This window comes from Gouania willdenowi, chromosome 10 (genome assembly GCF_900634775.1).
Source record: "Gouania willdenowi chromosome 10, fGouWil2.1, whole genome shotgun sequence".
NCBI lineage: Eukaryota > Metazoa > Chordata > Actinopteri > Blenniiformes > Gobiesocidae > Gouania > Gouania willdenowi.
Genome location: NC_041053.1, coordinates 19,061,767 through 19,087,327, shown reverse-complemented (window position 1 = coordinate 19,087,327; position 25,561 = coordinate 19,061,767). Strand labels below are relative to the sequence as shown.

The window sequence follows — 25,561 nt, the reverse complement described above, 5'->3', positions numbered from 1 at the left end:
ATGCCTAAACCAGCACTAAAATGATTTAAACACAGACGTATCTACTGGTCAAGTCATGCAGTGGCTTTTACCGGTGTCACCAGATCTCAAGTCATCAAAACAACTGAGACTGATATAGAACATTTTATTTTGGACCATCAATAAAACAGCAGCGAGGAAATAATCATTTGGAGCAATCATTTTGAAGACTTCAAGAGACCTCGAGGCTTTTTCGAGTGGTTTTTTTAATCGAGCATTTGAACATTTTAATTCTGCTGTCATGTGCCCCAGAGAAATTAAACGTGTACATTGAACACTCAGACCACAAATAATGAGTCATAAGCCACAGCTTTGTCAAGCACAAATGTTTTGAAGTATCTTGTTTCTTATTTCTGGCTTGTAATCGGCTTTCTGGTAATTTGGCTTGTTTTCTGTAAACAGGCTCATTTTGGCTGTTTGTCCAGGCCAGGTTGATTTAGAACCACTGAACATCTGCTACGAAGCCTTTCGTGGCTGTAGCACGTTAAGTGGGATCTTAAGCAAGAGTCCTCGTGTCTCGCTCGCCTACTTCTCCCACACAAACACAGACAGACGGCAAAGTGCTATTTATCCATCTGATGGGCATTCTATACACATTTATCCTGCTCACTTACTCCTGCAGTCAATATCAACACTACAATTTACCTAACGTGTTTTTGTGCTTACTTTAGCACAGTGGTTCCCAAACTTTTCGCAGTCCAGTACCCCTTCAGACATTCAACCTGAAGCAATGTACCCCCAACTGCTGCACACTTAAAACACTTAATAATGAAATGCAGCATTTTTCAACCTTGGGGTCGTGACTATATTGGCAAGGATGTTGCAATACGATACGTATCACGATACTTGGGTCACGATACGATATTATCGCGGTATATCGCAATATTCTATCCAGTTAATATCAAAATTAAACGTAGAGATGAAAAATCAAGTTGCTGTATGTGTTCATTAGAAGATATTGATCATTCAGAGGACAAATTCCTATTTATTATCATTATTATTAGTGTTTTTGCACATTTTCACTGAAAAAAAGAAAATACAGTGTTACACACTGTCATCATAAAATAAAGTGCAACAAGTTTCTTTTCACTGACACTACTGTGTAGAAGTCTCAAAGTAACCATGACAACATAATGACGACACTGTAAGTGAGAACATTAAGGATAAAGCACCCTGAGTTACTGACAATGCACAAAAAACAAGAAAAAATAATCTATCCTATTGTATCAGTTTAAGCACTGATCTGAACAGATTATATGAAAATAAAATGTCTATGCATACATAAATATTGCAGACATTACACACTGCCATCATAAAATCGAGAGCATCAAATAACCATTGCAACACATTGAAAGCATTGTAACCACCACTGAAATATCACACAAATACACAAAAATATTGATTAAATATCCAAAAAAAAAAAAAAAAAAAAAAATCCATTTTTTTTCACACCCCGAGTTGTGACCCCATGTGCGTTCGCCTGGAATTCAAATGGGGTCCCCTGACATGTCTAATAATTTATAATAATGAAAAAATTGAAATTATAACACCTCACACAAAACAATCTTAAACAACTGTATTCCATGCTTTCACTCTTTTAAATATAAATGGAGTTCAAAAAAAATGCAGTATAAAAATATCGGAATGGTGAACATTACAACAAACATTATCAAAAGCTAATTCTAGAAAGAAAAAAAATCTCTGGAGATGCCAAAAATGTGTGATAATAAATTGGGGTCACGACATAAAAAAGTTGGGAACCACTGATGTAATGTCACATACAATGTAGATCTACATTGAAATTTGTCTCTGAAGTTTACCTATCCTGTCGAGGAACAATATATAATTAAAAAAAAAAGAATAATAATCTGTAACCATAGGTAGTCGGAGGCTCCTGACTACTGGTCGATTTATATTCTAGTTTTCAATTTTTATTTTTTTATTCATGTACCCCCAGTGGCAATTTGCGTACCCGTACCCCACTTTGGGAACCCGGGCTTTAGTGGACGAGATGTTATAAAAGACGGTTTGTATTTAACGGGTTCAGAGCTTTCTAAATTTTTTTTTACCACAAAGAGCAGTAGGTACTAATATGTTTAACAGCTGCATGAACTGTCATCTAGAACATCTATGCTAACCTATGATCGTTTTTGAGCAACCTTTGATCTTTCTGTCTCACCGTTTATTGTATTCAAAGTGCAGAATGTGGCTAATGATAGATACAATACCTTATATAATAAATGTCATTCACGGATTACAGATACAAACACTAATTGTTCAAGGATAGCCAAGCAAGCAGGTTGGCTTGCTCTCCACTTCTCAGCCCAGTCAGACATCTGCCCACAACATGGACTAGCTCTCCATCAGTCCATGTCGTGGCCGCGACTCATGAAATATATATTTTTTGGTTATTTTGCAACAGCTTTAATCAAATAAGAAAGTACATTTGCAGCCGGCCAGTCTGCTTTTCGTCATACTCTGAGCTGTCTGGGATTTCAAGTTTGTTGACTTAGCTCAAGCACCTCCTACTCTCGCAACAATATCAATGTTTTTCATTTGAACTCCTAGTCTTTTTTTTTTTTTTTTGCCAAGCGGTCTAATTTAGCTTTTATACCTTCACCTAAATCCACAAAAATGACGCCCATAACTTTTATTTTTCCACTGTTTTGGCTCAATAACCACAGCTGTCAGTGCATAGGAAGAAAAATAGTGGGAATTCAAAGTTAAGTTGAGAGGAGCCCACTATTGTTTGGTGCAGCAAACTGCCCATGAACTCGTCGCAGTGCCATATCTGTTTCAGCGTGCACAACTACACAGTTGTGGTGGGAGGGTGGGAGGAGGAGGGCGAGCTGGGCAACCTTGTGGCAACTTATTTACACAAAACAGATGAGACCAGAAGTAGGAATTACTATTTTGGGAGTTTTTTCATGTGAGCCGCAGCTCACTGGCAAACACACATAATGAACCTACACAATGTTTCAGTGTGACACTAAGTTCTACCACATATAGTGTCTGTGTACAGTTGGAATGTTGATGATTGAGGTGACTTTAAGCCATGGTTTGGTCACGTAACCCTGTTTCACATATAGGGCTGGTTTGATGGAGAAAGAAAAAGACCATAGGAACTTGTCTTCTACCATCTCTATTGTTTTATGTTCTGTATGTACAGTAAATTGACACGGGAGAGGGTAAACAGTGTGCAGAGGTTTGCTGCATCATCTTACACAACAAAGACCCTGGGTTGGATTCTGGTCGACAGCATATTTGGGTGAAAGTTTGCATGTTTTCCCAATGTCTGTATAGGTGGTCCTGAGTTAAATAGTGGATCTTGGTGAATACTCTTAAATGTGTGAATTTTTTTGTTCTTTTTTCTATGCTTTCTGCTGTTTGCACCAAATATCCTCTTTGCCAGATATTGGCAGTCATCTGGATCGGTGATCCTGATCATGGTACCATGATCATTCAAACTTTAAAGGCTTGGAAGAAATTACTATCCCCATTAATATTAATAAAGATACAGTAGGTCCAAATGTATGGGCACCCCCAAATCTGGATCTGATCCGGACTAAACTTGGTTGGGTAATTAGAGAACTAACCCAACATAACAGACTAAAATGTTATAAACATTGGTCAATTATGAACAGAGATTTGAAGATAATAGGTAATGGAGATAAGAAAACCGGTCGATATGATGAGCGATACAGGAGTTTTGGATTTTGAAACTGATCCAGAATCAGTATATTGATCTGGATCCCCTCCAAAATGTAATGGAATCTTCCATGGTGTAAGCCTAAGGTCTATCTTTGGTTAAAATTTGGTCAAAATCCATTAAAGTACTTCTAACCCTGTGAACATTCAAACAATGAAATAAACGCTGGTGAAAATATTACCTCCTTGGCCAAAGTAACAAAGTGAATAAAACAGATTAATGGTAAATTATCTTACTGGTTCTCCAGAAGGGCCACGGGGGCCATCCTTGCCAGTGTTCCCAGGGGGGCCACGTGGTCCAGGTGGGCCCGGTGGACCAGGAGGACCAGATGGTCCAGCCTGTCCCTGATCACCCTGTTTAAAAAAAAAAATAACTGTGACTAAACAGTTGATTATCAACAGGTCCTCCGTTTGTATGTTAACGTTTACCGTGCGTCTTAACAATAATAGCGAAATGGCAATGTGTTAAATTCAAGGCCTGTGCATCAAATCCAGCTGGACAAAGTTTTCTCTTTGGCATACGGAATAATGTGGAAAAAAATTGATTTAAAAACTGAAAGTTGGTCAACGATGAACAGAACACATGCTCTTTTTGATATGGCCTACTAAAGATCAAATTGACTCTAAAGTATGATTTAACTTGGCTGGGTTAATGCATTTCAAGGAAATAGTTTAAAATCCAATTAGAGTTCTGTTTATAAGGAGGGTTTCAAGCAAGAATGCAGCTCAATCATTCACTGTAAGGGACATTTGTATTGTGTGGTAAATATAAAAACCACAACTAAATAAGATTTATATTCGTCATAAAAGCCATTTTCAGGTTTCTTATTATACCAAATAACTTGGGTTATTATATCATCCTCTGGCAATGTTTATTTTCTGTCTTACATAATTAAATCATTTGATATTTGGATTCATTAATTATATAAGGAAGCCTACACATATTTAGCATAGCATTTACCAAGTACTCGCCTACTGTACATGGTAAAGGCTCCATGGTCACCCAGTGAGCACATATAAGTTTAATTATACTCCATTTATTCACAGAAATGATCAGTTTTCTTTAAATAAACCAAAGCTGGCTGAAGGAGTTCTTCTATTCTCCATACAACACATTTAAAAAATATGTGTGGCTCAAATCCCAGAGAATTTGGCTTTTTATGCCTCAGGATTATAATTACAAGCCATTATATTTCATCAGTCATGGTAATAAAATGGAACAAAACTGTACACCCAGAAAATGGTGGAAAATGTAAACAAACATGAAATGAGTCGGTTGTAGCGTGACAGAGAAACAGTGAAAAAGAAAATAGGAGGTTCATGCAGGGAAACAGCAGGTTAGTCTTAACAGAGCACACATGGCCGTTTAGACGAGTTCTACCTTCAGAAAGCGTCTCTGGAAGCTGCTGGACTGCTCTCCTGAGATAAAACCATGGTCATAGCGAGGGAAGACCATCTGAGATGTATGAGATGCATCGGCGATAAGAAGTCGGAGAAGTAGGAGGAAACGGCCAATTAAAAAAGAGAGAAGGAATACAAAATAAGTGAGGGAGTCAGAGATAGTTGGCCGAGTGTCCAGAGCGGATGAACAAATAGGCCAAATCAGCTTCTGAAGCTGGAGACTGGAAAGGAAAATGAAGGACAGATGTTTTGGTCTTCGTTGAACAGGGACAGCGACAGATGGGCAGCCTGAGGGACAGTGTGGACTGCTGAGAGGACTGAGGACCAGATCTGCAGGAGGAACAAACCTTGACAGTGAGAATCTGGTTACTGTGTAGACCTGCATACGTGCTGTAATTAGGAGGACCCTGAGGAGAGGAATAACAAAGATAAGGGTGAGCACTGTGGAAGGGTTCAAACACAACAACAGACAAGGATTTCATTTACAAACAGTGCAAGTAGAACATGTGCAATAGACGTCAACTGGTGGCCCACAAGAGCTGTCCATCCAACCCAACAATGGTTTAGGGTCCAAACCTAAGGAATTGTTCTTCCTAGTATAAAAAATAGGGATATTTTCTACTGCATACAAACTAAAAGCACTTGTGTCTGTTGGAGGCCCCAAATGATACAAACATGTTTATGAAATCATTTCCTCCCCCCTCGCAATGGTTTGACCATATCCCACAATCAGTTGCTGATATAATAAGTCATAACACAGCAATGATGTGCTCCAGTGACTACTTTGCAAAAGTAAAAAACAAAACAAGGCATGTCGAACACCTTGATCTACTTTTAGTTTTTAACAGAACATGGTTTTTTCTCCAAGAAAAAGACACAAGGGGGGAATACAAGGACCCAGATATATATACATATATATATATATATATATATATATATATATATATATATATATATATATTGATATTCTGTGCACTTCATTATTTTGCAATGAAAGTTGAAGATGTTGTACATGAAATATGTCAATATGAGTCTTTCAACACTAAAGTGAGTTACATGAAATCTAAAAGATGCTCAAATTTAATCATGATTGAAAAATTGAATGACCTTCATATACTCAGAGAAAATGATGTTCAGTATAAAATATTGTTCAGACAGTTTTAATAAGACTTGGGGCCCTTTTCTCTCCTTAGTTAATAAAAGTATTTCATCTTTGGAAGACTAATGTACATTTGACAGTTCTGTGTAACATGATATTAATGGGTTGTACCAACCAACTTGGAACACACCGCATTTCCTTTGTATAAATGTACATATTATTTCTGCCTATTTACACTGGTTTTACTTTATCTTGGTTTGTCTATTTGTCCGATATAATTTTTTTGTTTTGCAATTTTTTATTATTATTTTTGTGTTTATATATAAGTTTAAAGTTTTTTTTTAAAATTAATATTACTTTATTTATTCTTATTTAAGTAAAAAAATAAAATAAATTAATATATATATATATATATATATATATATATATATATATATATATATATATATATATATATATATATATTAAGGGTGTAACAATACATGTATTTGTAGCGAACCGTTTCGGTTGCGTGTTTACTTGCGCCTGCAGCTACATGTGCAGCCCATGGCCATGGCTAACGCTAGCGAGAAACCAGAGCTGGAGGACCCTCCCCTGTCGCTAAAGTCTCCTGCTTGGGAACACTTCGGCTTCCGAGTGAAATACTGCAACGGAGAAAGACAAGTGGATAAAACGAGGGCAGTGTGGCAACATTGTTCAGCTGAGATCTGGTATGTTTCCGGGAACACGACGAACATGCTAACTCACTTGAAACGGCACCACCTGAGTGCGAATATCACTGCACAAGAAAGAAAATGACCTTAGTGCAAACGCAGCTGACTTCGGCATTCAAGCAGCCTCTGCCCAGCAATTCAGATCGAGCTAAAGCTATTACAACTGCCATCGGAGTCTTTATAGCAGCGGATCTAAGACCATATAAACACTGGTTTTAAACACATGCTAAAAGTGATTGAGCCCCGGTATGAAGTACCCACTCGTCCGTACTTTAGTCGCAAAATAACACCAGATCTTTATGAACAAGCTAAATCTGATGTTGTCCAAAACTTGTCTCAAAGGGCATGTGCAGTAGCACTTTATATATATATATATATATATATATATATAGTGTGAGTGTGACCGTATGTTGGGGGGTACATAGTGTGTGATGTTTTTGTGTTTGAAAAATAACAAAAATGGGTTGTATGTACCTTGAGAAGAAACTATGTAAGAATATGTGTGAAAACCAATAAAAAATACTTAATTTTGTTTTCATCATAACTAAATGATACAGGGCATGGGATATGGTAATATTTTTACTTTTTAATGACACTATTCCCTGTCTGTGGGGTTATTTGCTACTGTTATTACAAAAGTTATTGCAGCTCTTGCATATTAAGTGATGTTGGTGAATCACCACCTAGTAGCCAACAGGCAAAGTTATAAACCAAATTATCTTAATGATTCATTAGAGGACCACCTGGATGAGAACAGTGAAGGCAATACAGTATCCCATTTAACACATTCTCTATTGCACTCAATAACTTTACATTGTTTGTGTACTTTGGTATCAACACAGAGGGAACAGATGGGGAGCTGTTTGTTCCAGCTAAAGGACTGTAAAAATGCTAGTTATTTAGAGCTAAATGAAGCAGAGTCTGTTTTCCACAGCAGCACGCTGCTTCTTTTGGGTCTGTTCCCTCAAAAACAAAAGCAACGGAGGCAATGATGGGAAGAATGAAGGGCACAGAGGGAGAGAAGAAGAGATCAGAGACATTGGGGTGACAGCAGGGGGACACAGAAAGAGAAGGAGGTAGAACTGTGAGAGGTTTGTGCTAACAAGCTGTGGTGAGCGGTGGATAGCTGAGGTTTTTTGCATTACCACAGATTCTTCTTCACCCCTCATCTTCCCATAGCCTTCACTCCTCTCTTCTCACTGTCCTATTCATTCAATCACACTGTTCCCACCATGAAGACTACATCAACATAAGTGTAACCTCCTGAAATAACTCATACAGGATCAGCCAAATGCAGCCCTATAGCTTGTCATTGTAGAACTCAAAGATAATATGAAGAAGAGCAGCCATTCTACCTCAGAGCATGGCTGCTTTATAGCTGTCCCTAGGGAGGCAGACGAGGGATTTAGCTTTAAATGAAACTGCCATCATGTCTTTTCTTTCAATACAGCCAACAGATGAACCTAAACACAGGCTGGATAGATTCGACAGTATAACTGCGTAAGAAGTATAATACGTGCTAGATTTAATAAAGTAATGTTTTTACTTGTAAATCATGTAACATAATGTACGGTATATGACATTGGTTTTTACCATCCAATTTCATTCTTGTACCTCAGTTAGATCTTGTTTTAGTCCTGGGAATGGATTAGCCAATTCCCAGGCCAGCTCAGTGGATGTACATTGCTCCTTTGGGATTGATTACATGCAAATACAGTTCAATAAAGTTGATTCTCTTCTATAAATATATTTCACCAGCCAAACCTCATTAGAGGTGGATTCAAAAATAAATTTTAGTCTATAAGCGATACTCTGAAATTTCTGCGGCTGCAGCCTTTTCCAAACATATTAGAGAAGCTAAGAGCTCAGCCAAGTGCAATATTTACCAATGAAAGGAACTTTGTGCTGAAAAGCTTTCTACAGAAGCTAGTAAGTACATTTTAGATGGGACAGGCAAAGGACTCAGTATTATCTGGTTCAGAATCTCCTAATGAATATTAGGCTACAGAGCCACAAGGAAGTGCATTATACCTAACTCATGATTAGCCACTTGTAATTGAGTTTAATTGAAATTACACTCATTTAGATAAAAACCACCATGCAGCGATCCCCAGCACAATAACAACAATATATCTATAGTTACAACCACATCTAATTCCAGTGACGTGCCGTGACCACTAGGGTTGGGTAGGCACGTTGCAAATCGAGACCATAAATGACAATTTCATATGTTTCTGCTGGCAAGTGTTAATCAAACAAAATCAACAACAACATTATAATTATATTATAATTAAATTATAATTATAATTAAAACAAATAATCAAAATATCAATTCACCCTTGGGTAGGCATTGCTTACCTTGCCTACCCTGACTGCACGTCACTGTCTAATTCTGTTTGTTGCTAAGTGTCAAAATGAAGGCAAGTGGTTAAAAAATATTTAAATGCCTATTAAAATAAATAGTTAAGAGTTATGATACAGATTTATTTTCAACCAGATCAGGACATTTGTGGAAAACTCACTTCAATAAAAACAATGGGCTGTTACGAAGTGGGTAATTGACTGTTCACCCTAATAAGAGGTACTGTTTGAATTATGTAAACATTCACACCAATGACCAAAAAAATCACCAATGATGAGAATGAAACAATCACACACAGCATGTTCACTGATACAGGGTCAGTAATGACATGAGCAAGCGATTACGGGAGATGCAGAAAAATGGATTCAGTCCTTAGTTTTTCTAACTATTATTTTAGAATTACGTTGTGTTTGTTAACAAAAACATCCAACAGGTTTTGCTATGTGCATCCACATTAGAAGGAATACAAAATAGTATTATACCTATTCTTTTTAACTTGTACATATGGCAATAAACTCTATTCTATTCTATTAACATGATCTAGTATCAATCCAGTATTAAATGACTGGTCAACTGTATCGTGACTTGCAAAAACTCACATGGACATGAAAGTACAGTATATCCACTTTAGCTACAGTACTCATCATACCTTTGGGTAATAACTAGTGTTTCCATTGAAATTTCCTTGCCAATTATCTTTTCTTAAGTTGGATATGGATGTGGGAAAAGACTATTGTATGCAAAGTGACCAAGTGTTCTCCTTCTGTCGCTGATTAAGCTTTCTCCTAATGTTAACCTTATTACCAAGTTAAGGATTTTCTCACATAGATCTTTTTTTTGTGTGTTAATTTCGATGAAACAAACTGGAAAAACATAAAACAAAGTTGAAACTGTCTTTAACCAATCAAAAAAGCAGCTTACTTCACTCGATCTTTACCACATCTATTGAACAAGTAACCTGACCCTATAAATGACTCCAGACGCAAAAAAGAAATTAAAAAAAAAAAATCCAAAAGCATGCAAAGTTCATGAGATACGTGACTGTTTCAAAGCCCACTCAAAAAACAATGGTCATTTGAAGCAAGGGGGTCCTTGTCAACAGCCACTCACTGTGAATGCAGATAATTACATAGATCTCAGAGAGGGAGGAATCACTTCATATAAACAAGGCACTGACAGATGCAAAGCGGGTGAAAAATTTCATACTTATGGGGAATCGCTTTGGTTTTGGCAGAAAGCCTGAGCCATCTTCTTTTCGCGGTGAACATGAACAATTTCCATTGTTGTTTTCAAGATGTCTCATCTCATCTGAGGCTTTGGAGATTTGGGAAACCTAAGCCTCCATAAAAGAGCATCACAAGTTTTAACGTTGCTGGTAAACACACCTTTTGTTCGGTATTGTGAAGCAATTTTCACATGTAGAATTGGTTAGACCAAGCTTTGTTTTTTGTTGTTCTGTACGTTAAAGTAACTCCCTATATGTGAAAACAAGGTTTCACAATGTAAAACATGTAAGGAATGAAAACATTGTGTCCGTCTACTAATTTTGAATTTGTGATGGTCTGCTAATTCGTCTATACTGAATCCTGACTTCTTGCTACACAGTAATGCTTAAAGTATTTGGTCGTCATGGACATAAATTTAATTGACATCCCATTCCTAATCTAGGTATTATTACGGAGTTAGACCACCCTCAGCAGCTTTAACAGCTTCAACATTTTCGAGAAGAATTCGCAGAAGTTTGGGAGCGTTTCTTTTTAGTTCTTCAGCATCAACAGACCCTGTTAAGAGAAGTTGTATGCTACTTTGGAGCTAAGTTGGTGTTTCGAATCAATTTCAACTTATTATAGAACCGTCACTGAGCTCCTAAAAGTGGCTGAATGTTGTGTCCTCCATTCTACAAAATATTCATTTTCTACTTCTTTGTACAAACTAAAGAAACATAACGGAGGGTTTCTGAGGGTTTGTCTCATTGTGACAGAATTAACTGACATAATTTCAAGACATTTTTAAAAATGATTTGGTCATGGTTGCCTGAGTTCCAACATTGAATTATTATTAAAAAAAAAATCAAGAGAAACACAAGTGCACATGTCATTTGACTGGATTGAAATAAATCTTATGTTGGGACAGAAAGTCATGAATGAATAATATTCTTGACTCTGTTTCCATTACATCAGGAAGAAAAAAATGGTGCCTGGTCATGGAAATGTGGGCCTGCTGGACAAAACTGAGGCCGAGTAATGAGAGTAAACAAATTTAGAGCATGTGTGTCATAGAGCTGGATACGTTTAGAAAAAGCCAAGGTTTTAAATAAGACGATCAATATTCCTAATCATCGGCTGTTTTAGTTTATCAAAAGTATGGACTAGGAACCGTAAACAACTAACTGGCTCTTTTACAGGCTGGCTCCCTGAAACTCACTAATTGCCATACTACATCTCATTTCTTTTATCCAAACAAGCTTGTGGTTTTATAGAATGTTTTGTGCCAGATCGGACCTGCTCCAGCAAGCTAACAGAGAATCAGCACATAATCCTCTAAGACAAACACACACACACAAAGTTAGTATCATGTTTTGCAATTACAGTTTCTTGTAACACATTTTATTGGTTCCTGGTTGTGCTGATTAGTGAGCGTATCAATCTACTGAATTGATTCAAATAAAGAAAAAAAAGATTACGAAGATAAATTATAGAGGACAAATCCGTAAAAGCTGTACTAGAAGAAGAACTCAGCTACACAATTTGGTCATCTTTAACATTCTCATAGGAGCAAACAATATGCCACTTACCCTTGGTCCAATATCTCCTTGGTCACCCTGAGAAGGAAAACAGAAAAAAACCCAATAAGTCTTCTTCCAATCTTTCGTGGTCATTGCCCAGCCTGTCATTGCCCAATCTCGTTAGATCTCGAAAGCTAAGCATGTCTGGGTCTGGTTAGCAGTTGGATGGGAGACCACTGAGAATTCCAGGTGCCACAGTGGGGGACAGTCGCTCCAGTGGTAACTATCATTGTGTCCTTGGGCAAGGCACTTCACCCAAATGGCCTAGTATGAATGTAGTGTGTGAGTGAGTGTTGGTGGTGGTCGGAGTGACCGATGGTGCACTATGGTAGCCTCGCTTCTGTCAGTCTGCCTCAGGGCAGCTGTGGCTACAATAGTAGGTTACCACCACTAAGTGTGGAGTGAAAGAATAATGCCTTAATTCTGTAAAGCGCTTTGAGTGTCTATGAGAAAGCGCTATATAAAATCCAATGCATTATTAATGCTTGTGTCATTCATCTAACGAGGCAAGGCAAATGTATTTGTACACAAGGCAACTCACTGTGCTTTACAACAGAAAACATTCAACAGCTTAAATCTACAAGAACATTAAAGTCAGAAAAAAAATAAAAGACAAGAGCTAATGTGTAGCTATCACAAATGGATTTATAGATGAAAAACACATCCGTGAGAAAAACAGAGTTCTTGGACTCTTGTCTCCAAAGTAGCTAAGGGTGTTGATGTTTTTGAATTGAATAATTTAAGAGGACTATGTCAGATAACTAACACAAATGTAGAGGATTATCCCTTTATGAGAATTATGAGTTCACATTCTTATTATAAAGCTACTTGTCTGATTACATGAAGGAAGCTGGTTCATCCAAACCTCAGCATCATCTGCCAGTTGCAATCCCAACAAATCATCCTCATTCCGTCTCTGACAGAAACTGTTCAACAAAGCTGTGTCTTTTTTCATGGCTGCTTATGTCTTGACAATTATTACTTGGGTGAGCAGTGAGCGCGCACACACAATTTGTCACCCATCAGCACAGACACACAATAGACCAAATGTCAACCTTCCTTTGGCAGCACTTGCAGCTTCAACCATTGCCAACACTGTGGGTTGGATGGAGGCTTACAGACCATTAACACATCTGGCTGCTATTGAGGACAGGCCTGAGAAACCTGCTGAAAAAACTGATGCTTGAATCCAAAGCACATACACAACTACATATCATGTGGAGTCAGTATGATTGACACACAGTGAAAATATGGGAGATTGATGATGATCTTTGATATATATCGTGCTCACACTTGTGTCTATCTGAGTCACTCGGTTTGCAAAATACATGCATACAGTGCAGGGATTTGTCAAGCATCTGTAGTCAAACGTACCTTTTCTCCTTTTGGCCCGGCTGGTCCCTGTGGGAGGTGAGAGATAATCAAAGGCAGTTGGTCAATAAAATTTTTTTTAAAGGATCAACACATCATGTTGCAATCGATCTTCAATGGGAGTTGAGTAAAGAACGTTCCCTTATACTGGAAAGCAAGACTGTGATTTCCCTTCTTGTCCTGTTTCCAAATGAATATAATTCTTTAATAATCTGTTAAATCAACAGAGTTGTCATTGCCAAGTCAAATCAACCCCCTGTCTTTAGTTTTTCTGTTAAAGAGTATGTGATGATGTGAAACATAACAAACCTTAAATAAAAAACATAGGGTATGAAACATCCCAGTGACCTTTCATTGTCTTTGTCAGGCATAGGCATTTCTTAAGCAAAGTTAAGGTCAGAAAATGAAATTTTCCATCTCAAGGTCTGTCCACTGTGACACGTAAACAAGTAACACAAGTCGGGCACAAGCCCAAAATAGGCCGTCGGTTCTTAATGACAGGACTATCACATAAAAAGAGACAAAGGAATCTTTACAGCAACATTGTTTTTAACATAAACCACAGTTCCTCAGATAGTGCCAACAGAAGAAGGACACTTAAGTCAAGTCATTGCGTTCTTCACGAAAAAAGTTGTAAATTTCTTCACAAGACGTGATTCACGCACTGATGGCTTTTTGTTTAAGGTTACTGCCACAGCCTTCACTTTTAGACCTGCTGCTCTAATATTTACCGTCTTGCTGGGTCTTCTCTCTCTGGCAGCCAATTTGTCCTGCCTGGAGCTTTGTGTTCAGAATTACTGCACTAATGACAGGGTTTGCCAGAGAGGGTAAGTGTTTTCCTCTGTGTTGCTGTCTTCTTCAGCTCACAATAAAGCTAGTTTAATTCAGGTCACAACGAAACAATGTCCAAAGGGCATTTAGGCATTTCCTCGTGTGTAGAAATATGGACACTACAAGTTAAAAACAAACGCAGAAACACATTTGTCAGTGTTTTTACTCTTGCCAAAGTAAAAATCAGTCCAAGCTGTGGACTAGAGTCAAGTAGTACATTTGTGTGGAGTGTACTTCCTTGAGTGGTGATTTTTAAAAACAAATAAATACATGTAATATCTTAAAAAAAAGACTCAAGCTTTGAAAAACAAGCATTTATGATGTTTCAAACTGCTGTTTAGCGTTTTGTGTTTGAAAAGGTTTAAAAGCAGCTCTGGAAATAAAAGTTTGAGTCAGTACTGTGGTAGTTTTACTGAGTCCAATTAAAGGACATAACCTACCATACTCAATCCTTTCTTCAGCAGGAAACAACAGTTTAATGGTGTTTGTAGAGGAACAACTCAAACATCTCTCATCACGCTGTGACCGTTTTTCGTTTAAGCAGATGACATGATTCTCTGTGGGGTAAAGTGACCTTGTAGACAAGCTTAGAGATGGCAGAAAGGCGGCTCTAATGATTTTTTTAGAGAGCCTCCTTTGTAGGCTATAAACATTACTATTTCACTGTGTTCCCACTGGTGTGTAACCTATTCACTTTGTGCAGGCCGTGTCCCCACCACACCTGGGTCTACTGGGCAGTCTAGCAGGGATCAGGGGAAGGTTGATGGATGGGAGTACAAAGGGGATTCCAGTGTGGTTTAGTTGAGCCGTGACTCCCTTGTGGCTACGGGCTCTGGCATAACTTAAAGAGGTGAAACATGAAATGAGATGGCTTCTGTAGGGTTTTTTTTTTACTGCTCACAATGATCCCTGAGGAACTCTAAAAAAAAAAGATTGATGAAGTATGGCTAAACATCACCTGTCATACGTGCCAGAATGCTCACTCTTACTTTTAGATCAAAGGAATCCCTAAAAGAAAATTTATATATTTATGTAGGTTTTAGATGTTTCACTGCTCTATCACCTGATTGAAAGAAGAATGAGGTATGCAAGAGGGAACACCTTCAGAATCAAGTTATTCTGAAACAGGGTGACGTCTAAATCAGTGGTTCTTTTCTGGCTCAAGTACCAGCTTTCTCTTATTTCTGAATCCTTTTGTCCGATTACTACATTTTGATCAAAATACATTGAAAAAAACAACTATAGAGTGTAATGATGGAATGAATGAGTGATAAAACACATTTTAAAGGATCTGACTTTAAAAATAATTGGAACGAAACAGTATTAGTGGCTCTTGAATAGATTCATCTCTTTAGTTTTATTCAGTGTCATCTCCTACCTGGTGTTGGACCAAGCCTGACCCTGGTATTTTCAGCTCACGTTTTAATCAATGTTATCTCTATCATCATTATTATGAGGATCTTTTTACTTAAAAATGAACTAAAAAAAAACCCTATATTTTTAATGCTATCATTTGTTAATTTTTCACTCTCTCCAGCAATTTAGCCTTGTTGTGAAATCAGGAGGTGTTTTTACGTAAATGTGTAGGCTATGTACCTGGCTTCCCTTAGGGCCTGGCAAGCCCTGAAAGACAAAAATATTGAGTTGAAATTAGATAACCGACTGTCATTATTTTTGTATCTTTTGGAATTTAAATTGATACTCACTGGTTTGCCGTCCAAGCCAAGTGGACCCTGTTAAAAGACAGAAGGAGAAATTAAACAAATGATCAACCTCTTGGTTAAAGAAATATGTGCCCAACTGAAGGGCCACAATCGGGGATGTCTACTTGCTCTAATGCAGCTAACTGGAAAATAGCTCGATTGTTATCAGGCTTCAGGAAATGCAAGTGTGTTGGAGGTGGGAGGCTTCTAAAACCTTGTATCCCTGACATCCAATGTGTTCTACAGTATGTGGTGTAGGCATAAAAGGCTGTCCCAGTCCTCCTTGGCAAGAAAAAACATTAACACATTATATGCCTGCAATAATTCTGCTAACTGACTGTAATCTCAACAATACCTAAATATGCTGAGTGAAGAATAATGATGACACAATAACTGCTGCTTATTAGTATAATATCATTTGAATAAACTGTATTTTCTATTACGTTTGGAAAGAAGATGAAATTCAGTGCAAGCAATTAGGAATGACAAGGAATAAAAAAAGAGACATCCCAAGGATTAGTTTCAAAAGTAGGAGAATAACAAAGATCAGAATAAGAACATAGATAATCATGTGCATCCTGCACCATTGTGAGCAGAAACCTGGATGTAAAACATGTTGCTCTGGTTTCCATAGATCTAACCTAAATGTATTTATCTGTTCCTTTTGTTTACTTCAGTAAAAAAAAAAAAAAAAAAGTCAAGCAGCCATTTAAAGGTCCTCTGCAAAGCAACACTCACTTCAGAGACACAAAGCTTTAGATCTTTACCTAAACATAAAGAAACCGATGGCTGGAAGATAACACTTTCCGAAAACACTCAAAAGTGTATGCATTAAAGCCTCGGGTTGACTTCCTCCTTAACGACAGCACTCAACCTAACGCTAACAGTTTTTTGTGGAGATATCATGAGCTGAGGGTTGCAGCACCAACCACAGCCGTCTCTTTCAGTCTGTCATTAGAAGTCATCCTCTTTTCACTTCATTCCTGTTTCATCTTCTGTTTACCAGCTGCAGGCCTGCAGTGAAAACCCACCACACTGTACTCATTACATGCTGCCCAGTAGTGATAACGGCTGCTGAGAAAGGGAAGAAAGCGAGTGATAAGCGAAGCTGCTCTCATCACCAGTTCATGGGATCGTTTAAAACTCTGCTTTAGTGTCTTAACAGGATGACGTGGCAATAAACCTGTTTGTGGTAGAAGTGGTCTGTCTGCATGAGAGATTTATAAAAGAGCCTTAGAGGCTTCTTTTCCTTGTCTTTTTGATTAAAGGGACTCTTGTGGGGGAAGCAGTAGGTGGCCAAGACAGAGGTGGAACGAATAGCTGGGACCAATCGGATGGCAATATATTTCCCAAGACCGCTTAATATACAGTGTGAAGTGATAGCACTATTTCCTGTCTATAGTAAAAAAGTGGTAGTAGTTTGATTACTCTATTAAATACCCACACAAATAATAGATTTTAAACTTCAGGGGGAAAAAAATACTTTTATTGACACATATGTACATTGATCAATGATTTCTGTGTATTTTTTTTTAAAGCTGTTTTAATAATAAAAATTTATTAATAAAAAAATACTTTTTTTGTAACCATGTCAATGTCAAAACTAAGATTATTTCTTAAAAATTAGTTATTGTATGTACTGAACAAGCTAATGGCTAATTTTGTAGTTGGATGTAAACTTAAACTAATTGATATTCATCTAATTTAAACACAAATGAGGTTTTTTTCAGTCCATTCCAAAGCATTACACACACACACACACACACACACACACGCACACACAGTAACGGTAAAAGTAATACCACACCTTACCAATATCAATACATATATAAAATAATTACCAAAGCACACCATAGGCAACTGGCGGCCCGGGGGCCACATGCGGCTCTGGGTCATTCATGAGTTTGGAAGTTACATGAAGCCCAACATAACCCACAAAACTCCAGAAACACAAAAAATGACACAAAATGTCAAACAAAAGTACACAAAATGATGACAAAGACACACTGAACAACCACTTAAACATAAAATTACTGCGAAAACAACGACACTGGCCAAAATGACAGAAAAATACATAAAATGACAACAATAACAAAAGAAATATAACAAAAACACACATAATGAGTCGAAATACACATAAAAAGGCAACAAAAATTTGCCATTTTGACAAGAAAATACGCAACATAAATTCAAAAACATAACAAAATGTCTAAAAACTCAAACAACACAAAGAAAACACACACTAAAATACTACAATGACAAAACCCTATGTTCTTCCCTGCATTAATGCTCAGATTGGCCTTTAATCTAAATGCTAGCTTGAATGTTGATGATGTGACCCTCGAACAATCACATTTTCGTGACCCTCGTTCTGATAGAAGTTGCCCATCTCTGCCTTAGAGGAACCACTCTATTGCAATGTCCAAGTCACTCTAGTATCACTATCATTTTAATCCAATGATTAATCAACAATACAACATCAACACATTAATAATACACTTTGAATCAATAAAAAGGAATTCAAATATAAACAGTGTCTACGTCAATATCTATTATTAAATGATTACTTCAGAAGAAACATTTCCTCCGACTTTGTCTCTGACTAATCTCAGGTTTGAACAACTATCAGAATAAAAAAAAGTCTTGTAAATTTTCCCTCCTCCACTCGTCCTTATCTGTGAGGAGTGTGCACGTTTGTATACCCAACATTTGCATGAGCGTGTGTGTGCATGTGGGGATATCGTCCCATCTGGGAGCATTTATCAGAGTCTGGCTCCTTCAAGACTCGTCGGGATGAGCAGACGAGGTGCACATTGTGAGGTCATCGACTGCTGCGTCGTCTGAACTCGGAGCAAAAGCAGAGGCTGATTTGTGGCCGCTAACAAGTGTGACACAGTGTGAACTGTAGGTAAAGCCGCTGTGTGGCTCCTTTGTGTGTAACGTGCTTATCCTCTCTAATAAAACTTTGTATCTATTATCTGACGTCTGAAATCTTGCATGGGTAGCGTGTCGTATGAGGTTTCACCCATTTTAACCTGCCACTAAAATCCAGTGTAGAATAAAGACAGAGTAGAGAAAAATCAGAGGAGTATTTCACCCAATAAAGAAGGCAAGAAAATGCCTTTCTACAGATAACATGATAAGAGAACGCTTGAAAACAGTTAAACAGGCTTTAAAAATAAAGATAAGCCATTATTACAGTTTTATCTCTGTTTTTTTTTTAAAAATAGCTGATCTATTCTGTACAAATCTGGGCTAAATCAGTTTTCAAAGAATCAAACGAGACTGGAATGCTTTGCGTGTGGAACTGCATCTTAAATCTTTTCATCTAATAACATAAATGACAAAGGAAAAGGGCTTGGGGGTAGAGGGGATTGGCAGACATCAAGGAGAAAAACACCAAAGATTGATCTTCAGAAAAAGTGATAAAAAAAAAAAGAACAGTGGAGCGATAACCACCAAAAAGTTGTAATAAAATTGAATGAACCCTTTCTGTGTGAATTCCCTGAGCCCTGCAGTATATGAAAAGAAAAAAAAGCTGTTTAAACTTCCCACTAAATAAATGATATCCATCACATTCTGTTGCCTCCGTCTGTGTTTGCATACAGTATATGTAGGAACGTGCATGTTGACTTGTGCATGTGCGTTTGTGAGTCTCTAAATCCCAATAAAAAAGGGAGAGGGGTGTCTTTATTGTACCCTCCTATGGAGCAGACTGCTAGTTATCCAGTGGGGTGTAATTGTTTTGGATGCTGCGCCAAGCAACAGTGTCTGCAAATGTGAGCAGACGTCTTAGAAAAACACATGGTCAGATTAGCAGAGCCTGAGTGAGAGAAAAAAATCCTTCCTGTTCACTGCTTTGATTGAATCCGATTGTTAAAATGCTGTTTGATGGGGCTGCTTTTTGTTCTTTGAAAGGATCTTGGCCCATACGGCGACCTTCATCTTTCTATCAGGACATAACATGAGAGTATTCTTTACACACAAGGGCAGACCGGCCATCTGGCATGCCGGGCATTGACCCGAAGTGGGCCGGTCCGGTCCTCCACGTGGTTTGATTTTTTTTTTTTTGGACAAGCGAGTGGAGCCAGATATGTTAACAGGTGGCCAAAAATGGTTCAAACGTGGCAAGAAATAGTGTAAAGTGACTAAAATGGGCCAAAAGCAGTCAAGAGTGGCCAAAAGATGGGCAAATAAAGAGGAACCAGGTTGTATGTAATGGCAAAGGGAAGCTTTAATGAGCAAAATATGGCAAATATTAGTGAAAAAGGGCAAAAATGTGGAACAAAAAGAGGCAAAATGTAAGGAGTTAAAGGAGCAAGTGGTATTAACTGGGGAAAGTTAGCTTGTTTGGATGAAAAAGGGGCCAAGAAAATATAAAGAAAAACAAAAATGGGATAAAAATGTCAAAAAAGAACTTAGGAAAAATGGGAAAACAGGCATATCTATTGGCAAAAGGTAGCTAAAGTCTGAAAAACGTGTCAGAACTTCTTGAAAAGGGAAGTTGCAAAATGGCCAAAGGAATTGGGTAAAAAGGGGTTAAAGTTTCCCCATTTTAAGGTTTTCTGGGGGAATAATAATTGAAATTGAGACATATAGAGCCACATGTTGAGAATCACTGACTTAATAATGGCTTCTACGTGGTGTCAAAACAGAAAATGCTGAATTTTGGTCCCAGTCCACCCCTGTTTACACATGCATCATTTAAGACACTTGACCTTTTCTTTATTAAAAAAGGAGACAGTGGCTGTAACTGAACATCATCATAAAGCATACCAGGAAGCTGTTTGGGACAGAACATTACTGACATGTTGTTGGGTGACAGTCTGGCTTTAATCTGAGCTCAGCAGCCTGGAACGCTGAACAAAAGCCCTAAACCCATTTCTGCTGAGTGAGGTCCGCTGTCTGTCACAGCCTGGCACTGTGGTATAAACACGCTTGTGGTCGGGCACCCTGGTGACCAAGCATATGAAGGGAAACCATTCTGTGTGTGTGTGTGTGTGTGTGTGTGCGCATACAAGCAAACACCACTGCATTGTTTTTTTTAAAAAAAAATCTTTCTGACTGTTTGAAAGCGGGAAATCTCCATCCTGAACTAAAACTTCCTTTGGCTTGGATTTATGAGAGGAAGGAGGGATGAGGGTCACACGAGGAGAGAAAACAAACGTAAGATCCCTCTCTCACGCACACACATCGTTTCACTGATGATCCGCTTGGCGTGAATGTCTGAGCATGTGTGTGCCACCTGAAGCAAAGTTTGTTCATGCTCACCATCATCAGCAACTGAACCTCAGATTCATTGGAGTTTTTTATATTGGTATAGAGTAGGAGGAGGTGATGAAGCTACAAATCAGAGGGACTTGTGGGACAAGATATCGCAGATGCATTGTCGAGGGTACGAGTGGTATTGTGAAGAGGGTGTGGGGGTCAGATATAAAAATAATCCACACCAGATTGTTCTGGTTAGTTCTTTAGTGCATACCAGCCTGTCGTTGCCCGATCTCATTAGAGCTCGGAAGCTAAGCAGGTCTGGGTCTGGTTAGTAGTTGGATGGAGACCACTGAGAATTCCAGGTGCCACAGTGGGGTGGCAGTGCCCCCAGTGGTATCTGTCATTGTGTCCTTGGGCAAGGCACTTCACCCACATTGCCTAGTATGAATGTAGTGTGTGAGTGGGTGTTGGTGGTGGTCGGAGGGGCCAATGGCGCACTTTGGCAGCTTCGCTTCCATCAGTCTGCCCCAGGGCAGCTGTGGCTACAACAGTAGCTTACCACCACTAACTGTGGAGTGAAAGAATAATCCCTTAATTCTGTAAAGCGACTTTGAGTGTCTAAAAAAGCGCTATATAAAATTGATGCATTATTATTACAAAAATATTGCATCGCTATGGCGAACCCATTTTTGTCTATCGCAGTGGTTCTTTAACTTTTTAGCCCGCAACCCCCAAAATAAAGGTTCTAGAGACCGGGGACCCCACTGTACCTAAAGGTGGTTGAACACAGACATGAACACTGAAGAACAGTCATATGGAGACAGGACCATCTATAAGGGGGAATAAAGGGGAGAGTTTTTGGGGCCCATCCATTAAGTCAGCAAAATGATGGTTCACTTGCTCCTGTCTCACAGGGTCGCGGGGGTCTGCCGGTGCCAATCTCCGGCTCTCATTGGGCACTGGGCGGGGGTACACCCTGGACAGGGCACCAGTCCATCGCAGTGAATCTGTGATAATTACATTTATTTATTTATATATATGATATCCACTATTGTCCAAGATATTTGTATTATTTGGGCTATACGGTATATAGTCATCCTAAAGAGGCAAATACTTCTTTTAATTAGAAATAAAATGGGTTAAAAGCGACCAAAAATGATGGAAAAGCTGGTAAAATGGGATTTTAAAAACCACAGAAATTGGTAAAAAGTATCAAATTACAGTGACCAAAAATGGACAAAAAAGTGGTAAAAAGGGTATTAGGTGAGAAAAGGCTTTAAAAATGTGTAGAAAAGGCATTCAAATTTGATGGAGAAGTGGCAGAAATGGGAGTAATGTTGCAAAATGCATTGAAAGGAAAAAAAATGTGGCAAGAAAAAAATTAGTGTTAGAAAAAAAGGGTAAAAATAAGCAAACGTGCTCAAATTGTTCAGAAAATATTCTGTTTCTCGAAGGCATCTGGTGACCCCCTCCCAGTGTCTCCCGACCCCAAGTTTGAGAATCCTATGTATTGTATTGTCCCATCCCTCGTATTTACTATAAGCAGCTTACCTTTAGTCTCCAATAAAAACAGAAGGATGCTTAAAGACTATTTGATGCATACTACTCCTTATTCATAGAGCATCTCTATATAGACTGTACTATTAAAAGCTGCCTCAAAGCTTCTTTTACTTTGCTAATGCTAGTACAGTGCCCATAAGAAGTACAGTATGTATTACTATAGAAAAGTGGGAGGTTCAGTATCTTTTTCATGGATGACCAAATGTGGTTGTCTTTGAATTTGGGACGTCAGGGACATTTAGGTTTATTGTGAAATGTGTAGAGTTGTAACTGTTGTGTTTTCATATATTTTGGCTTTTAGCAAAGACACTGTAGGGAGTTGAACCACATCTATTCTAGTTTGTTGTCCTTGGACCTGGATCTCCTCAGACCGGAACAGACTCGGTCTGGACTCGTTTAGTGTCATTAACCCACAACAGTCAGTTTAGATGCACAGGGAATTTGTAAAGCATTTGAGAAATAATTTATTAACGGTATCATTGCAGTCCAAACAAATCTGACGTTGAACCAAGCAGCAGCCATGTTGAAACCCTCAGGTCAGTCTGATCCTGATCCACAGAGATATTTGAGGAACACACGCACACGCACACACACGCACGCACGCACGCACGCACGCACGCACGCACGCACAGACAGACAGACAGAGATTCCTTGCTTTTATAAAGAGATAGCTGTTCAATGTGTAAAACTTGGTTTTAAGACGTCCTACATTAATCTAGTACCCGCGTGTTTGGGCCAGAACATAGAATGAAGAAGGGTTGTAATTCTAATCAAATAAGTGAAATTAATTACATTTTAGAATTAGCATTAGTAGTTAATATAGAAACAGATTTATATATTTTTTTTAATTTCCATGGAAGCAAAATAGATATTTATATACTCACTGGCAACTTGATTTTGTGGGAATTCAGTGGTGCTTTAATTCTTGGGACAGTGATTTAATAAAGTGCTGATTTGTTTTAATGAACGTGGCGGCACCATGAAAACATTCAAACCTGTGTGAAATAACACCATATATTCCTGTTATTAGTGGACAGCAGGGAACCTTGTTTTGGACTTTAGTTGGAGCTCATTATTTTTAAGGTTTGATATATGTGTGCAGTCAGAGAGGGGTACCGTTTTCCTTTATTTCATATTGCGGTAGTGAAAAACTGTTTATTTAATCATGTTGAACTAATCTTAATCTTTTTCAAACAAGGCTTTTTCTCAAAAACAACTGCTTTTCAAACAATCTCTGTGAACCCTAAACTTGGCTGTGTGCGTGTGTGTGTGTGTGTGTGTGTGTGTGCGATGATTGGCTGATAAGCTGGTTGCGTAATAGTGCGCCTCACAAAGTAGCACATTGAGTTGCAAACACTGAAATATGTTGAACGCATCTAAAAGCTGCCCTGACGTTGGACTCATGATGAAACACACTGAGATCTTTATTTTAAACCTCAGTTGTTCTGCCTATGCTGCTGAGTTATGTGTTAATGTGCACCGTTACAGATTTTTGGCTCCAAAGGGGTCATAATACTCCAAACAAGCATCTGATTTAATTCAAAGAGACACTATAAGAGAAAAGTGATCTTGATGTTTGTTTTACCAAAGAAAGAAGTTTTTCTGGCCAGAGTCTCTGGCGCAGCAATGTGGTTCCCCGGTAACTGACTTCACCCGTTTGTGTAGTTCGTGCCGACCACATTCATGAGAGAGATGCATGAGAGAGACGTTTCTGGTGTGAAAACATATCAGACGTTCACAAATGCATTCAGACCTCTGACCACTTCCAGGGTTCTGGCCTTTGTTACTGAGAAGTACATCAACTATGGGTTCCACACACACACAACTGCCCCTCACAGACCCACGTACACAAACAGGAAGAAAAGCCTTTTTAACGCTCCGGTATGTGAAACTCCATCGTCTATGCTGCAGCTGAATTCAACGATACATGGCCAACGTTACGGCTCGTGTGATTTATCTGGTTCTCATCCTTGGAGCTTCCACATTTATTGATATCAGACCTACCCTTCAGTCCAGACCAGCCCACAATATTATCAGTGGACACCACGTAGAAGTTGTTATTAAGTCAGTGATGCTTAACATGTGGCTCTTTACAGTATGTCTTCATTTCAATATTATTCCCTCAGAAAACCTTAAAAAGGGGGAAACTTTTTAACCCCTTTTTACATATTTCCTTAGGCCATTTTGCAACTTCCTTTGTCCAATTTTTGCCCCTTTTCAAAAAGTTCTGACACTTTTCAGATTTTAGCTACCTTTTGCCAATGAATGCCACTTTTTTCTTATTTCAGTCAGGATCACTTTAGTCAAATAGCTTTATTTAGCATGCATTTTAGAGTTGGCAGTAAGGCTCTGTTCTGGGACCTGGAGAGGCATAAGCAGAAAGAGCGGTCAGCATGACAATCTGGAACAGAAGCACAGATGTTTAGATGGCAACAAAAGACAGTGTTTAATTAGACAGAGGAGGAGCTGGGGTGGGGGTGGGTTGCGAGGCGTTTGCAGAGGAAGCAGAAGTAGGCGTGTTGCCGTGGTTTAAATGCAGCGCTGAGGCCAACTCTAACCAACGGGAAGCATAGAACATGATCAGCTGGATGATTAACTGATTAGCGGATGGATGCTGTCACTTGTTTACAGCTACTGACAGATGAAGGGGCTGGACTAGCTTGACTTCCGTGCCTGCCTGAACTAATGCAATTTTTTGTTCATTTTTGCAAGTTAATTTTGACACTTTTATCAAATTTTTGTCCTTTCTTGAATTTTTTTGCCCACTTTTCATCCAAATAAGCTAACCTTTGCCCAACA

The 25,561-nt window shown here is 38.5% G+C and overlaps 1 protein-coding gene across 15 annotated transcripts in view; it reads right to left on the bottom strand.

Moving 5' to 3' along the window:
- The window catches only part of LOC114471318 (collagen alpha-1(XXIII) chain-like), a 168,898-nt gene that overhangs the window by 19,255 nt on the left and 124,082 nt on the right, over positions 1-25,561 (bottom strand). For 12 of the 15 annotated variants that reach the window (XM_028460057.1, XM_028460049.1, XM_028460058.1 and 9 more), the window contains 6 exons: positions 15,995-16,021; positions 15,885-15,911; positions 13,461-13,487; positions 12,096-12,122; positions 5,108-5,182; positions 3,964-4,080 (listed from right to left, as the gene is read on the bottom strand). In XM_028460057.1, coding sequence (XP_028315858.1) covers positions 3,964-4,080; positions 5,108-5,182; positions 12,096-12,122; positions 13,461-13,487; positions 15,885-15,911; positions 15,995-16,021 — 300 coding nt within the window. Of the gene's footprint in view, positions 1-3,963; positions 4,081-5,107; positions 5,183-5,474; positions 5,535-12,095; positions 12,123-13,460; positions 13,488-15,884; positions 15,912-15,994; positions 16,022-25,561 lie in introns of all 15 variants that reach the window. The other 3 variants (XM_028460052.1, XM_028460056.1, XM_028460055.1) reach the window with 1 other exon arrangement.